At 57.4% G+C, this 16,568-nt stretch overlaps 3 protein-coding genes across 6 annotated transcripts; 2 read left to right on the forward strand and 1 right to left on the reverse strand.

The window, feature by feature from the left end:
• Positions 1-2,205: 2,205 nt before the first annotated feature.
• Positions 2,206-8,370, forward strand: LOC125317228 (leucine-rich repeat-containing protein 14-like). 2 transcript variants are annotated; one of them, XM_048286944.1, is made up of 4 exons: positions 2,206-2,251; positions 4,306-4,737; positions 4,831-5,469; positions 6,568-8,370. In XM_048286944.1, exons 2-4 carry the CDS (start codon positions 4,361-4,363, stop codon positions 7,139-7,141), a joined length of 1,590 nt encoding a protein of 529 aa, XP_048142901.1. In that variant the 5' UTR covers positions 2,206-2,251; positions 4,306-4,360; the 3' UTR covers positions 7,142-8,370. The 2 variants fall into 2 exon arrangements, with proteins under 2 accessions (XP_048142901.1, XP_048142902.1); XM_048286945.1 differs by lacking the exon at positions 2,206-2,251 and adding an exon at positions 3,022-3,039 and having other exon boundaries at positions 4,152-4,737.
• A 1,902-nt stretch (positions 8,371-10,272) lies between these two features.
• On the forward strand, positions 10,273-12,196 carry C26H8orf82 (chromosome 26 C8orf82 homolog). 2 transcript variants are annotated; one of them, XM_048286387.1, is made up of 3 exons: positions 10,273-10,507; positions 11,042-11,090; positions 11,537-12,196. In XM_048286387.1, exons 1-3 carry the CDS (start codon positions 10,391-10,393, stop codon positions 12,016-12,018), a joined length of 648 nt encoding a protein of 215 aa, XP_048142344.1. In that variant the 5' UTR covers positions 10,273-10,390; the 3' UTR covers positions 12,019-12,196. The 2 variants fall into 2 exon arrangements, with proteins under 2 accessions (XP_048142344.1, XP_048142343.1); XM_048286386.1 differs by lacking the exon at positions 10,273-10,507 and having other exon boundaries at positions 10,593-11,090.
• Positions 12,197-12,272: 76 nt separating this feature from the next.
• On the reverse strand, positions 12,273-16,412 carry LRRC14 (leucine rich repeat containing 14). 2 transcript variants are annotated; one of them, XM_048286383.1, is made up of 4 exons: positions 16,332-16,412; positions 15,524-15,830; positions 14,792-15,430; positions 12,273-13,650 (listed from the first exon to the last, which is right to left on the reverse strand). In XM_048286383.1, the coding sequence occupies exons 1-4, from the start codon at positions 16,342-16,344 to the stop codon at positions 13,086-13,088; spliced, it is 1,524 nt and encodes a 507-aa protein (XP_048142340.1). In that variant the 5' UTR covers positions 16,345-16,412; the 3' UTR covers positions 12,273-13,085. The 2 variants fall into 2 exon arrangements, with proteins under 2 accessions (XP_048142340.1, XP_048142338.1); XM_048286381.1 differs by lacking the exon at positions 16,332-16,412 and adding an exon at positions 16,201-16,279.
• Positions 16,413-16,568: the final 156 nt, after the last annotated feature.

Below are 16,568 nucleotides of genomic sequence, written 5' to 3' on the forward strand. Positions count from 1 at the left end.
TTTTGGGGTTTGGTTTTTTTTTTGTTTAAAGCCTCGAGGTTTTTATTTATTATTATTAAAAAAAAAACCAAAAAAAAAATCAAAAAAATACGACGGGAAAAAATCCGAATTCAAGGGACGGACCCGCCCCTCCTTCCCCGGGATTTTCCCAGGATTCCCTCCTCCCCACCCCCCACACCGGGAATTCCCTCGGGAATTCTCCTTTCTCCTCCCCCACCCCCGCTACGAGCGGGGGGTTGGATTTTGGGGTCTCCCGAGGGGCCGCCGAACTCTGTATTTGGGGGGGGCGGGGGGGGGCTTCGCGCCCCTCCCCCCTCCCCGCGTGTGAATAAAGCTCCGTATGGAAAGTGCTGCTCGGTCCTGGTCCCTTTGGAGCGGGAAAAGGGCCGGGAATTTGGGATGGGAGCCGGGAATTTGGGATACGGGGCTGGGAGGAATATGGGGGTCCCCCCAAAATCCAGGGGTTATAGAGACACCCCCCCAGACTCTACAGCAGGGTTTATGGGGGGGGTGTCTATAGGGGCTCTGGGTGTCCCTAGAGGACCCCAACGGTGTCCCAGGGGTGTCTATAGGGGCTCTGGGTGTCCCTAGAGGACCCCAACAGTGTCCCAGGGGTGTCTATAGGGACTCTGGGTGTCCCTAAAGGACCCCAACGGTGTCCCAGGGGTGTCTATAGGGCTCTGAGTGTCCCTAAAGGACCCCAACGGTGTCCCAGGGGTGTCTGTAGGGGCTCTGAGTGTCCCTAAAGGACCCCAACGGTGTCCCAGGGGTGTCTATAGGGCTCTGAGTGTCCCTAAAGGACCCCAACGGTGTCCCAGGGGTGTCTATAGGGCTCTGGGTGTCCCTAGAGGACCCCAACGGTGTCCCAGGGGTGTCTATAGGGGCTCTGAGTGTCCCTAAAGGACCCCAACGGTGTCCCAGGGGTGTCTATAGGGCTCTGGGTGTCCCTAGAGGACTCCAACGGTGTCCCAGGGGTGTCTATAGGGGCTCTGGGTGTCCCTAGAGGACCCCAACGGTGTCCCAGGGGTGTCTATAGGGGCTCTGGGTGTCCCTAGAGGACCCCAACGGTGTCCCAGGGGTGTCTATAGGGGCTTTGGGTGTCCCCAAGTGTCCCAGGGGACTCTGGGAGTCCCCCAGATGTCCCCAAGCTGTCCCTGGAGCTGTGTCCCTCCGGTCCCCCCGTTGGCGGTTCCGGTTCCAGCCGGAGCTCTTTCAGCGCTGCACTGCCCTACAGAGGTGCCGCCGCATTCCCGTCCCCCATGCCGCCACTTCCGGGTCGCACTTCCCGCGCCGTGGGCGCTGTCGCCTGTCGCGACAGGGGGTGGCCCCGTGGGGTCGCTGTCGCGATTCGACCAAGGCCCAGAAGTCGCGAGTGTTTTAATTACCTGGGTCACCAAGGGAAGCGGGCGGTGCATACAGGAAGACCTGTAAGAGGGTATCTAGTGAGGAAAACCCCAAAATAGCCCCTCCCATCCCAGAGACGCCCCCCGAGCCTCCCCTAAGCCCCGCCCAGTCCCCCTAAACCCCCACAGAGAACCCCTCCCAGACCCCCTAGACCAGTCCAGGGACTCCCCCGAGCATTCCCAAAACAGCCCCATCCCATTCCGGGGACCCCCCAAAACCATCCCAGAGACCTCCCCGCGTTCCCCAAAACATCTCCAGACCACTTCAAATTATCCCAGGGACCTTCCCAGGCCCCCAAACCAACCCCTCCCATTCCAGGGATCCTCCTCAGGGAGCCCCCCCAAATTCCCCCCGGAGCCCCCCTATGAGGACCTGGCTGGGCTTCCTCCGCCGTTCCCGCAGGAATTCGGCTTCCCAGCGCTTCAGCAGCGCCCTCAGCCCCCGCTGCTGTTCCATGGCCCCGGGATCGGGATCCGGGATCGGGATCCGGGATCGGGGATCGGGATCCGGGATCGGGATCCGGGGATGGCTTGGGGGGTAGGGGAACCCCAGAGCCGCCTCAGAGCGAACCTCCCGCTCCCGCCGCGCGCCAGCCAATGAGAAGGTAAGGAATGTTGATTGACAGCGAAAAGAGCCAATAAATGCGAGGTAATCTCAAAGCGCCCGCCCACACCGCAACAACCAATGAGACCTGCGGTGGAACTTTGACAGACAGCAGTAAGAGCCAATAAAAAGGCGAGATCCCGCCCCCAGGGTGAATCTCTCTCGCTGATTGGTGGGCGCAGCGCGCAGATCCGGAGGTGGAGCTTCCATACGGGCAGGGGCGGGTGGGGGCTGCGGGCAGGCGGTGAGTGGGGGACGCCATGTTGGGGGGGGTGGCGGGGTTGGTTTGGGGGTTCGGGGGGTCCCTGAGGGGGCTTCAGGAGATTGGGGGGACCCTGTAGGGGTTTAGGGGGCCTGGGGGCTCTCCTTGGGTGGGTTTAAGGGGGTTGGGGAGGGGTCCCGGCCTGGATTGGGAAGGCTGGGAAGGACCCTGTGGGTGGGACGGGCTGGATTGGGGGTCTTGGGGGGGTCTCTGAGGTGGTTTGGGGGGTCCGGGGCTGCTCCCTGGGAGGGGGGGCTGATTTAGGGGGGCTCCTGGGGATCCCTGGGCTGGTTTAGGAGGATCCCTGGGGTGTGGAGGGGTGGGTTTAGGGGGCCCGGGAGGGGTCCCTGGACTGGTTTAGAGGGGATGTGGGGAGTCCCGGGATTGGTTTGGGGAGTCCCTGGGCTGATTTGGGGGGATCTGGGGGTTCCTTTGGCTGGTTTGGGGGTCTCTGGACTGGTTCTGGAGATCCCTGGACTGGTTTAGGGAGGTCTGGGGGGTTTCTAGGTTGGTTTGGGGTGTTCCAGAAGGGATTGAAGGGGTTTTGGGGGATCCCTGGAGTGGTTTTGAGGGAGCCTGGGCTGGTTTGGGGGGGCCTGGAGAGTCCCTGGGCTGGTTTTGGGGTCCCTGGGCTGGTTTAGGGGGCCTGGAGAGTCCCTGGGCGGGTTCGGGGGTCCCTGAACTGGTTTGGGGGATCCCTGAGGGGTGCCTGGGCAGGTTTGGGGGTCCCTGAACTGGCTTGGGGAGGTCTGGGGGGGTCCCTGGACTGGTTTAGGAAGCTCTGGACTGGTTTAGGGGGTCCCTGGGCTGGTTTGGAGAGGTCTGGGGGGCCCCATGGTTGGTTTTGGGGTTCCTGAACTGGTTTGGGAAGGTCGGGGGGGATTCGTGTACTGGTTTAGGGGTCACTGGACTGGTTTGGGGGATCTCTGGACTGGTTTCGGGAGGTCTGGGGGGTTTCTGAGTTGGTTTGGGGTGTCCCAGAGGGGATTGAAGGGTTTTTGAGGGATCCCTGGAGTGGTTTTGAGGGAGCCTGGGCTGGTTTTGGGGTCCCTGGGCTGGTTTAGGGGTCCAGGGAGTCCCTGGGCTGGTTTTGGGGTCCCTGGGCTGGTTTAGGGGGTCTGGAGAGTCCCTGGACTGGTTTTGGGGTCCCTGGACTGGTTTGGGGGATCCCTGAGGGGTCCCTGGGCAGGTTCAGGGGTCCCTGGACTGGTTTGGGGGATCCCTGAGGGGTGCCTGGGCAGGTTTGGGGGTCCCTGAACTGGTTTGGGGAGGTCTGGGGGGGATTCATGTACTGGTTTAGGGGTCAGTGGACTGGTTTGGGGGATCCTTGGACTGATTTAGGGAGGTCTGGGGGGTTTCTAGGTTGGTTTGGGGTGTCCCAGAGGGGATTGAAGGGTTTTTGGGGGATCCCTGGAGTGGTTTTGAGGGAGCCTGGGCTGGTTTGGGGGGGCCTGGAGAGTCCCTGGGCTGGTTTTGGGGTCCCTGGGCTGGTTTAGGGGGCCTGGAGAGTCCCCGGGCTGGTTTTGGGGTCCCTGGACTGGTTTGGGGATCCCTGAGGGGTCCCTGGACTGGTTTTGGGGTCCCTGCGCTGGTCTAGGGGGTCCAAGGAGTCCCTGGGCTGGTTTTGGGGTCCCTGGACTGGTTTGGGGGGCCTGGGGGGTCCCTGGGCTGGTTTTGGGGATCCCTCAGGGGTCCCTGGGCAGGTTTGGGGGTTCCTGGACTGGTTTGGGGAGGTCTGGGAAGGGTCCCTGGCGTGGTTTGGGGGTCTCTGGACTGGTTTGGGGCATCCCCGGACTGGTGTGGGGTGATCTGAGGCGATCTCTGGACTGGTTTGGGGAGAGTCCCTGGACTGGTTTGGGGGTCCATGGGCTCATTGAGGGGATTTTGGGGATCCCTGGACTGGTTTTGGGGATCCCTGGCTGGGCTGAGGCTCTTTTGGGGTTGCTCCAGGTCCCCATTTTTGCAACAACTCCACTCAAGCTCCCCTCCCCAAAACGCCCCCCTTTGCCTTCTTCCCCCTCCCATTTCTCCCACAGGTTCCCTTTCCAGCGGGGATATCCCTGGATTCCGGGCTTTTCCCGGGATTCCGCCATGGCTCCTTCACGCAGCCGCTCCACCCAAATCCCGCCGTGTATTCCCAAACGCCAGCTGCCCCCGGGATACTCGGATTCCCTCCTTTTCCTGTGCGCCCGCCGCATGGTGGCTCAGCACCCCCTTCCCGTCCTCCTTCCCGCCCTTCCCGCCCACCTCTATCCCATCCTTTTCCAAGCTGCGTTCCTGGATGGGAGACCCCTGGTCCTGCGGGATTTGGTGACCGCTTGGCCCTTCCCGGTGCTCAACTTCCAGCGGCTCGTGGGGCGCCGGGAGCTGCTCCGGGATCATCCCTGCAAGCTCTGCGTCCAGGCCGTCATCCTGGCCGTGGTGGCGCAGCTCCGGCGGGATCTGGAGGAGCCGGGACGCGATTCCAGGTGGGTTTGGGAATTCCGGGATGGGCACAAGCTCGGTTCCTCCTCCATCCACGTGAGTTTTCCTGCTGGTTCATTCCCGGTTTTCCCTCCCAGCGGGTGCCGGCTCCGCGTGCTGGACGTAACGGGAGTTCCGGATGATCCCGCCGGCCGCGCTCCCGACGGGATGAGCGTCTGGTCCGGCACCGTGGCCTTGGCCAAGGCCTGCGTGGAGGTGTCCAAGCACCAGCGGGAATTCCAGAGGCGCGGATCCAAGCGGCACAAAGGCCGTTCCGGCGCCGCCACGGCCGCGGCCGCTCCGCAGCCCCCGGGCGTGGACGTCCACGCCGACCTGTTCGTCAACGGAACATCCTACGGGATCCTCCGGGACGCGCTCCAGACCGGAGCCGCCGGCCCGCTGCGCCTCAAGTGCCGGGAATTCCAAGCCGAGAAGCTCTCCCTGGCCGGAATCGTGAGCCTGCTGGAATCCTTGGATCCTTCCTGCGTGCGGAGGGTGGATCTGCGCTTCCGGAATCTGGGATTGACCGGGCTCTCGGTGATCCTGCCGCACCTCTCCCGCTTCCCAGAGCTGCGGAGCCTCAAGCTCCAGTACAGCAACGTCGACGTGCGGCGCCCGACGCCGGAATCGGCCATCGGAATCCGGTGCCTGGCCGGGCAGCTGGGAATGCTGCCCAGCCTCCGGGAGCTCAACCTGGGATCCTCCCGGCTCTCCGGGAATCTGCGCCAGATCCTCTGGTGAGTTCCCAACGGAGCGGGATCCTCGCCGGGCCCTTCCCGCGCTCCGGGGGCATTCCCAAGGGTTGGGGTTGGTGATCTCGGGGGTCTTTTCCAGCCTGAGTGATCCTGTGATTGCAGGACTTCATTTTCCCAATATTCCTGTGATTCCAGGATTTCATTATCCCAATAGTTTATGACTCAGCGACTCCATTATTCTGTAATTTCATAATCCCAGAATTCCAGGATTCTCAAAGGCTGAACTTGATGATCTTGGAGATCTTTTCCAATCTTAGTAACCCCATGATTCCAGGATTTCATTATCCCAATATTGCCATGATCCCATGATCCCGTTATCCCAATAGCTCATGACTCAGTGATTCCATTGTCCTGTAATTTCCTGATCCCATAATTCAGTGATGCCATCATTCCATGACCCCATAATCCCATGATTCCATAATTCCAGAACTCCACAACCCCACGATTTTGATTCCACAATTCCATGGCTTCATGATCCCATAATTCCATGATTCCCAAAGGTCAAACTTGATGCTCTTGGAGCTCTTTCCCAACCTCAATCATTCCAGAATTCCACAATTCCATGGAGGGAATCACAGCTCCCGGCCCGCTCCACGATCCCATCATCCCATGACTCCGTAACTCTGTGATCCCACGATTCCATGATCCCAGAACTCCATGACCTCATCATTCCAAAATCCCCTGATTTTCAGAGGTCAAACTTGATGCTCTTGGAGATCTTTCCCAACCTCAGCCATTCCATAATTCCATCATTCCATGGCCCCATAATCCCATGATCCCGTAATTCCAGAACTCCACGATCCCACGATTTTGATGCCACAATTCTGTGCCTCCATGATCCCAGAATTCCACGATTCTCAAACCTTGAACTTGATGCTCTTGGAGCTGTTCCCACTCTCAGCCATTCCAGAATTCCACCATTCCCCAATTCCATGGATGCAATCACAGCTCTCCTTCCCCGCACTTCCCCCACCAATCCGGGACCCATCCCGACATTTCCTGATCCCACGGAGCCTCTGCTCCGTCGGCGGCTCCGGAACGTCCCCGCGGGCCTCACCTCTCCCTTTTCCCTCCCGCCAGCGACCTCCAGGCTCCGTTGGAAAGCTTGGAATTGGCCTTCTGCTCCCTCCTTCCCGCCGACCTCGCCTTCCTCTCCCAAAGCTTCCACGCTCCGGCCCTCAAAAGGTTGGATCTGAGCGGCCACGACTTCTCCCAAAGCCTCCTGGAGCCGCTCCGGCTGCTCCTGGAGGAAACCTCGGCCTCGCTGCTGCACCTGGATCTCATGGAATGCCGCATGGCCGACTCCCACCTGGACGCGCTGCTGCCGACGCTCCGGCGCTGCTCCCGCCTGCGCTTCCTGGGACTCTACGGCAATTCCCTGTCCACGGCCGCGCTCAAGGATCTGCTCCAGAAAACCCTGGAGCTGCCGGATCTGCGCCTGGTCGTGTATCCCTTCCCTGTGGATTGCTACAAGCCGGAGCCTCCGCGCAGAATCCCGGGATCCCGGCGGATTTACGAGGAGCCCATGGATGGCGAACGTTTGGCGGCGGCGAGCGCCGAGATTTCCCAGCTGCTGGCGAATTCCGGGAGAACCGACCTCGTCTGGACTTACAATCCCTACGGACACGGAGCCATGGACTACTTCTCCTTGTGACTCGGGAAAGGCTTGGAGGCGGGAAAAGCTCGGAGCCTCCAGCCCGGAAAAGCGCCGCCTCCTTCTTCCCAAACTCTGGGGCGTTTCCCGCCTCATCCCGGTGCTTTTCCACCTCATTCCAGTATTTTTTTTCCCTTCATTTCGGTGCTTTCCCACCTCGTTTCAGGATTTTTCCTGTTCATCCCGTTGTTATTCCGCCCGATCCCGAGATTTTTTTCCCTGATTTTCTTGCTTTTCTGCCGCATTTTGAGGTTTTTCCATCCCATCCCGATATTTTTCCCCTTATCCCGATACTTTTCCTCCTCATTCCAAGTTTTTCCCACTTCATTCTGGTGTTTTTCCCCCATTTTGTTCTTTTTCCAGCCCATCCTGGCGTTTTTCCATTGGGATTGGGTTTGCATGGCCAAATTTTGGGAGGCTCCGGGGCTGGATTCCGTGGGAAGCTGCCGGAAGCTTCTCCCATGTCCGGCTGATCCCATCGGGAACGGTGATGACGCCTCTGGAATTCGAATTAAGTTGGAAGAAACACATCATGGCACAGATGGAATTCTGGAGCAGGAATATGGGAAAGGAACGACTCTGGAGATTATTCCAAGGAACTGGAGTGGAAATTCCCAAAATTCCCTGGTGCATCCAATGGGAAGCCCATCCTGGGGCTGGATCCTCGCAAGGACCTGCGGATCCATGGAAAAGGGAGCAGATTCCTGGTAGGATTCCGTGACCGCAGAGGAAAAAAACCTTGGAGTGGGATGTTCCCAAAGGATTGACCCCTTGGAAAAGGAAATTGTCTTCCATGGGAATGACACGTTGGAGAAATCCATGGAAAACTCGCTGTGGGATGGATTCACGTTGGAGAAATCCTGGAAAACTCTTTCCCGTGGTGGAAGAATCCATGGAAAACTCGCTGTGGGATGGATTCACGTTGGAGAAATCCTGGAAAACTCTTTCCCATGGTGGAGAAATCCATGGAAAACTCTTACCTTGGGATGGATTCATGGAGAAATCTCTCCCATGGGAACGACCCAGTGGAGAAATCCATGGAAAACTTGCTGTGGGATAGATTCACGTTGGAGAAATGGAAAATCCCACGGGATGGCCCCGGGCTCCCAGCGCTGCTGGAGGGATTGAGGGAAAGCTGGGAAAGAGGGAAGTGGGGAGGGGGGAAAAGGTGGATTTGGGGTCTTGTTCTCCTGCTCTGATTCCGTTGGAAATAAACTCATCCTATCCCAGATCCCGAGTCTGTCGTGCCCTGATGGGATTGGCCGAGGGATCTCTCCCAATCCATGAATCCTCCCTGATTTCCCTCTTTTCGGGGTTTTTCCATCCAATCCCGCTGCTTTTCCGCCTCATTTTGGGGTTTTCCGCCTCATTTTGGGGTTTTCCACCTCACTTTGGGGCTTTTTCTGCCTCATCCCGGTTTTTTTTTCACTTGATCCCGGTGGTTTCCCACCTCGTTTCACTGGGTTTTGCCTCATCCCAGTGTTTTTCTCCTCATCCCGGGGCTTTTCCACCTCATTTTGGTATTTTTTGCCTTATCCCATGATTTTTTCCCCTCATGCCGGTGCTTTTCCACCTCATTTTGGTGGTTTGGGCCTTCTCCTGGTGATTTTCCCCTCATCCTGCTGCTTTTCTGCCTCATTTTGGTTTTTTTTTCCCTCATCCCAGTGGTTTTCCAACTGATTTTGGGGGTTTTTTTGCCTTATCCTGATATTTTTCTCCTCATCCCGGTGCTTTTCCACCTCATTTTGCTGGTTTTTGCCTCAATCTGGCATTTTCCCCCTCATCCTGGTGCTTTTCCATCTCATTTTGATGCTTTTCCGCCTCATTTTGCAATTTTTTGCCTTCTCTTAGTACTTTTCTACCTCATTTTGGTATTTTTGGGCCTTATTCCATTGGTTTTTCACCTCTTTTTGGTATTTTTCCCCTCATCCCAGTGGTTTTCCACCTCATTTTGCAGTTTTGGGCCTTATCCCGGTGGTTTTCCCCTCATCCCAGTGGTTTTCCTCCTCATTTTGACACTTTTCCACCTCATTTTGCAATTTTTTTGCCTTATCCTAGTACTTTTCCACCTCATTTTGGTATTTTTGCCCTCATCCCGGTGTTTTCCCACCTCAATCTGGCATTTTCCCCCTCATCCTGGTGCTTTTCCAGCTCATTTTGGTGCTTTTCCGCTTCATTTTGCAATTTTTTGCCTTCTCTTAGTACTTTTCTACCTCATTTTGGTATTTTTGGGCCTTATTCCATTGGTTTTTCACCTCTTTTTGGTGTTTTTCCCCTCATCCCAGTGGTTTTCCACCTCATTTTGGTGGTTTGGGCCTTCTCCTGCTATTTTCCCCCTCATCCTGCTGCTTTTCCACCTCATTTTTGTATTTTTTTACCTCATCCCGGTGTTTTCCCACCTCAATTTGGCATTTTCCCCCTCATCCTGGTGCTTTTCCAACTGATTTTGGTATTTTGGGCCTCATTTGGTGTCTTCCCGCCTCATTTCAGTGGCTTTTCCCTCATCCCGGTGGTTTTCCACCCCATCCCAGTGGGTTTTCCCTCATCCCGCTGCTTTTCCACCCCAATTTTGATATTTTTCCACCCCTTCCCGCTGTTTCTCCGCCTCATTTTGTTGTTTTTCCACCTCATTTAGCAATTTTTCCCCCTCATCCCGGTGGTTTTCCACCCCACCCCTCATCCCGGTGTTTTCCCTCTTCATTCCAGGTGATTTTCCACCTTATTTTGCTGTTTCTCCACTTCATCCCGGCGTTTTTCTCCTCATCCCGATATTTTTCCGCCTCATTTCGGTGCTTTTCCACCTCATTCCGACGGGTTTTGCCTCATCCCGGTGGCTGAGGGCCCTGAGGGTCTATAGGGGAACATGGCGGAGGGAGGGCATCTATGGGGGGGCGGGGGGTCTGTGAGGGCACCCAGAGCCTGGGGGGTTTATAGGGGGTGTTTATAGGGTCGCTGAGGGTCTGGAGGGGTCTGGGGCCCTATAGGGATGCCTGAGGGGGGTTCTATAGGGGGCTGGAGATCCATAGGGGCCCCTCGGTACCTATAACAGCCGGGCACCCCCGGCCCCTCCGCTTCTGCTTCCACCCGGAGCCTTTTCAGCGCTGCACCACCCGTGGGTGCCCTCGCATTCCGATCCCCCCCCCCCAGGCCGCCACTTCCGGGTCGCGCCGCCCGCTCCGCGCCCTCTGTCGCCTGTCGCGACAGGAGCGGTGGCTCGGCGCTGTCCGGGGCTCGCCGGTCGCTGTCGCGATGCGGGTGGGGGCGGTGCTGCGGCTCTGCGCCCGCCCGGCGCTCTGGTACCAGCAGGGGCAGCGGCCGGGGCCGGGAAGCCGCGAGTATTTTTATTACTTGGATCACCAGGGGCAGGTGAGGGGGGGGTCTATAGGGGATCTATAGGGGGGGCGTGGGGTCTGTGGGGGATCTATAGGGGACTGGAGGGTCCTTGGGGAGGTGGGGAGGGGAAGGAGCAGCAGATCCCGGTGAGATTCCCTGCCTGCATCCTGAGCAAATCCCAGGGAGAATGCGGGTGGATCCAGGATGAATCCCAGGAGGATCGTGGAGAGATCCCAGATGGATCCCAGCAGGATCATGGAGAGATCCCAGATGAATCCCAGAAAGATTCCGGGCAGACTCCAAACGTATCCTGGATGGATCCTGGACAGATCCCAGACAAATCCCAGTCAGATTGCAGAGGGATCCCAAAAAAGCTTTCAATGGGCTCAGGACAGATCCCACAAAGAGATCCCCCACGGATCCATGGAATCGCTCCAGGATAGATCCCAAACTGCCCGAAAAAAACCTGGATGGACTCAGGCCAGATCCCAAACGGATCCCAGACAAATCCCGGGATCTGTCTGGGAAAACTCGAGCATTTTGAGGCTTTTTCCCGCTTTTCCACAGCTTTTCCTGGATGACACCAAAGTCAAGAACTTCATCACCTGCTTCAAAGGTACCCCTGGGCCCTCCTTAATTAGGATCCCCTCGTTAATTGGGATCCAGTCATTAATTGGGCTCCGATCCCTAATCGAGATTTGAACCTTAATTGGGATTTAATCCTTAATTAGGGGGGGCTGAGCCTTGGCAAGGGGCGGGAAAGGCAGGAAGGGGGGGAGCCCCTAATTTGCATCTTAATCCCTCATGAATTAATCGTTCCCTAATTAAGACATTCCCTAATTAATTAATTAATTAGGAAACCCACTTTTACTCCAGAAATTCATCTGGGAAAGCATTTGCCCTCCCCGATTCCTCCGGAGCTCATTCCCTTCCCTCATCCCCTTTCCCAAACGGAATCCCCTTAACGAACCCCTCCCCCTTTTAATTTCCCGGAATTCATCCACGAATTCCTCGGTGCCGGAAGCCGATCCATGAATCCCATCAATGCCTTCATCCCAACAGATGTGGGATTCCTCTCCTTCTTCTTCAAGCACCTGGAGCGCAACCGGAGCGGGCGCTACGAGGCGGAATTCCCGTTCCTTTCCCGCTGCGGCCGGGAGCGGAATTTCCTGCGCTGCGAAGATCTTCCCGTGGTTTTCACCCAAATCCTGCCCGGATCCGACGGGAATCACCTCCTGTCCTACTGCGGAGGCGGCGCCCGCCTGGCGGTGCCTTTCCAGCCGGGAATGCTGACGGTATTCCCGGAAAACGGGCGGCTCTACCACCCGGCTCCGGACCAAGCCGGCGGCGTGGGATTGGTGCGCTCGGCTCTGGCTTCCGAGTGGAGTTTGGGATTCCAGTTTGGAGAAGGCTCGGAGCGACCCCCGACCCATTTCCTGTGGGAAGGGAGGAGGTATCGGCTCTCCGGGGAATTGCTGGGAATTCTGCGGGCGGAAAAGTCGGGATGCGGGCAGGAATTGGAGGCTGCGCCCGCCGCTTCCTAAGGGGATTCCTTATCCCGCGGGGAATGGGAGAAGGAGGAGCTGGAATTTCCCACAGCACCGAGATTCCCAAGCCATTCCCATTATTCCCACGGAATCAGAGACCCCCCCTCCCTCCCTCCCAACGTTCCCATGTTTTTCCATGGAATTTCCCTTCCCCAAAATAAAGAGTGGAAGCCGCTGTGCCGATTCCTCACTGCGGTGCTGGGATTTGGGATAAAGGATTTGGGATTTGGAAGGAATTCTGTCGATGCTGGTTTGTTAATTAATGATTCATTAATATCCGGTGGGAATTAGGGCAATTCCGGGGCTTTCCAGTGGCGCCGGATCCCTCCGGATACAACCAGGGATGGAGCAGCAATAAAAGTTGTGGGAAAAGAGTGGGATGGGGGAAAAAAACGCTGGGATTGGGTAGGAAGACACTGGGATGAGGAGGAAAATACTGGGATGAGGGGAAAATATCGGGATGGGGTAAAAAACTACAGAAAAAAGAGGGGAAACATCGGGATGAGGTGGAAAATGAGGCGGAAAAAGACCAAACTGAGGTGGAAAAACATTGGGATGAGGAGGAAAATACTGGGATGAGGCAGGAAAACACCGAAATGAGGCGGAAAAACATCGGGATGGGGCAGGAAGGTACCAGGACGAGGGGAAAAATATCGGGATGGGATGGGAAAAGCTCAAAATGGGGTGGAAAAGCAAGAAAATGAGAGAAAAACCTCGGGATGGGGCAGAAAAGAGTGGGATGAGCTGGAAAAATCCCGAAATGAAGTGAAAAAGCATGGAAATGAAAGGAAAAAAATACTGGGATGAGGGGGAAAACACCGGGATGAGGGGAAAAACACCAGGATGGAGCGGAGAAACAAAAGGATGGGGTGGAAAAATACTGGAATAAAGCGGAAAACATCGGGATGAGGTGGAAAAAGATCAAAACGAGGTGGAAAAAGACCAAAATGAGGTGGAAAAGCACCGGGATGAGGCGGGGAACGCCCCAGAGTTTGGGAAGAAGGAGGCGGCGCTTTTCCGGGCTGGAGGCTCCGAGCTTTTCCCGCCTCCAAGCCTTTCCCGAGTCACAAGGAGAAGTAGTCCATGGCTCCGTGTCCGTAGGGATTGTAAGTCCAGACGAGGTCGGTTCTCCCGGAATTCGCCAACATCCGGGAAATCTCGGCGCTCGCCGCCGCCAAACGTTCGCCATCCATGGGCTCCTCGTAATTCCACCCGGATTCCGAGGGCGCCTCCGGCTTGTAGCAATCCACAGGGAAGGGATACACGACCAGGCGCAGATCCGGCAGCTCCAGGGTTTTCTGGAGCAGATCCTTGAGCGCGGCCGTGGACAGGGAATTGCCGTAGAGTCCCAGGAAGCGCAGGCGGGAGCAGCGCCGGAGCGTCGGCAGCAGCGCGTCCAGGTGGGAGTCGGCCATGCGGCATTCCATGAGATCCAGGTGCAGCAGCGAGGCCGAGGTTTCCTCCAGGAGCAGCCGGAGCGGCTCCAGGAGGCTTTGGGAGAAGTCGTGGCCGCTCAGATCCAACCTTTTGAGGGCCGGAGCGTGGAAGCTTTGGGAGAGGAAGGCGAGGTCGGCGGGAAGGAGGGAGCAGAAGGCCAATTCCAAGCTTTCCAACGGAGCCTGGAGGTCGCTGGCGGGAGGGAAAAGGGAGAGGTGAGGCCCGCGGGGACGTTCCGGAGCCGCCGACGGAGCAGAGGCTCCGTGGGATCAGGAAATGTCGGGATGGGTCCCGGATTGGTGGGGGAAGTGCGGGGAAGGAGAGCTGTGATTGCATCCATGGAATTGGGGAATGGTGGAATTCTGGAATGGCTGAGAGTGGGAACAGCTCCAAGAGCATCAAGTTCAAGGTTTGAGAATCGTGGAATTCTGGGATCATGGAGGCACAGAATTGTGGCATCAAAATCGTGGGATCGTGGAGTTCTGGAATTACGGGATCATGGGATTATGGGGCCATGGAATGATGGAATTATGGAATGGCTGAGGTTGGGAAAGATCTCCAAGAGCATCAAGTTTGACCTCTGAAAATCAGGGGATTTTGGAATGATGAGGTCATGGAGTTCTGGGATCATGGAATCGTGGGATCACAGAGTTACGGAGTCATGGGATGATGGGATCGTGGAGCGGGCCGGGAGCTGTGATTCCCTCCATGGAATTGTGGAATTCTGGAATGATTGAGGTTGGGAAAGAGCTCCAAGAGGATCAAGTTTGACCTTTGGGAATCATGGAATTATGGGATCATGAAGCCATGGAATTGTGGAATCAAAATCATGGGGTTGTGGAGTTCTGGAAATATGGAATCATGTGGTCATGGAGTGATGGAATCACTGAGGTTGGGAAAGGCCTCCAAGACCATCAAGGGCAACCTCTGGGAATCCTGGAATCACAGAATTATGGGATCATGGAATTACGGGACAATGGAATCACTGAGTCATGAGCTATTGGGATAATGGGATCATGGCAATATTGGGATAATGAAATCCTGGAATCATGGGGTTACTAAGATTGGAAAAGACGTCCAAGATCATCAAGTTCAGCCTTTGAGAATCCTGGAATTCTGGGATTATGAAATTACAGAATAATGGAGTCGCTGAGTCATAAACTATTGGGATAATGAAATCCTGGAATCACAGGAATATTGGGAAAATGAAGTCCTGCAATCACAGGATCACTCAGGCTGGAAAAGACCCCTGAGATCACCAACCCCAACCCTTGGGAATGCCCCCGGAGCGCGGGAAGGGCCCGGCGAGGATCCCGCTCCGTTGGGAACTCACCAGAGGATCTGGCGCAGATTCCCGGAGAGCCGGGAGGATCCCAGGTTGAGCTCCCGGAGGCTGGGCAGCATTCCCAGCTGCCCGGCCAGGCACCGGATTCCGATGGCCGATTCCGGCGTCGGGCGCCGCACGTCGACGTTGCTGTACTGGAGCTTGAGGCTCCGCAGCTCCGGGAAGCAGGAGAGGTGCGGCAGGATCACCGAGAGCCCGGTCAATCCCAGATTGTTGAAGCGCAGATCCACCCTCCGCACGCAGGAAGGATCCAAGGATTCCAACAAAGTCACGATTCCGGATGCCGAGAGTTCCTCGGCTTGGAATTCCCGGCACTTGAGGCGCAGCGGGCCGGCGGCTCCGGTCTGGAGCGCGTCCCGGAGGATCCCGTAGGATGTTCCGTTGACGAACAGGTCGGCGTGGACGTCCACGCCCGGGGGCTGCGGAGCGGCCGCGGCCGTGGCGGCGCCGGAACGGCCTTTGTGCCGCTTGGATCCGCGCCTCTGGAATTCCCGCTGGTGCTTGGACACCTCCACGCAGGCCTTGGCCAAGGCCACGGTGCCGGACCAGACGCTCATCCCGTCGGGAGCGCGGCCGGAGGCGGCATCCGGGAGTCCGGTCATGTCCAGCAGGCGGAGCCGGAACCGTCTAGGGGGGAAAACCGGGAATGAACCAGCAGGAAAACTCACGTGGATGGAGGAGGAACCGAGCTTGTGCCCATCCCGGAATTCCCAAACCCACCTGGAATCGCGTCCCGGCTCCTCCAGATCCCGCCGGAGCTGCGCCACCACGGCCAGGATGACGGCCTGGACGCAGAGCTTGCAGGGATGATCCCGGAGCAGCTCCCGGCGCCCCACGAGCCGCTGGAAGTTGAGCACCGGGAAGGGCCAAGCGGTCACCAAATCCCGCAGGACCAGGGGTCTCCCATCCAGGAACGCAGCTTGGAAAAGGACGGGATAGAGATCGGCAGGAAGGGCGGGAAGAGGGCGGTGGGCGACGATGCGGCGGGCGCAGAGGAAAAGCAGGGAATCCATGGATTCCGAGGGGGCTGTGGGAATGAGGAAGGGGCACAGGTGAAATTGGGGGACACACAGGAGGAGCGGGGGCTGTGGGAGAATTCCAGGGAAGCCCCGAATCCAGGGATATCCCGCCGGAAAGGGAAGTCGAGGGAGGAGGGGGGAGGCAAAGGGGGCGTTGTGAGGGGACCCCGAGTGCAGCTCCCCTCAAAGGATGTCCCAGAGCACCCCCAAAACAGCGCCTACCCCCACCCAGCGACCCCCCAAATTCCCTCAGGGATCCCAGACCCCCCCAGCGACTCCCAAATTCCGCCAGGGATTCCCAAATCATCCCAAAATCTCCTCAGGAACCCCCAAAATCGGCCCCACCATCTCCCCCCAACATGACACCCCCCCACTCACCGCCCGCCCGCAGCCGCTGCTTGTACCCGGCCCGTACGGAAACTTCACTTCCGTGTCTGCGCATTAAGACAACCAATCAGCGAGGGAGACACACCCTAGGGGCGGATCCTCCAGTTTTAATTGGTTCTTACCGCTGTCTGTCATTATATCTCGAACTTGTCATTGGTTCAAGCGCGGGGTAATCGGGGTGCTTTGCACTTTTTGCCTTCCCATTGGCTCGTTTTGCCGTCAATCACCAATCCCTGCATTCCCATTGGCTGGAGCGCGGCGAGAGCGGGAAGTTCGCTCTGAGGCAGGTCCGGGGTTCACCCCGAGCCTCCCTCGGGTCCCGATCCCGATCCCGATCTTGATCCCAATCCCAATCCCAA

Source organism: Corvus hawaiiensis, chromosome 26, assembly GCF_020740725.1.
Source record: "Corvus hawaiiensis isolate bCorHaw1 chromosome 26, bCorHaw1.pri.cur, whole genome shotgun sequence".
NCBI lineage: Eukaryota > Metazoa > Chordata > Aves > Passeriformes > Corvidae > Corvus > Corvus hawaiiensis.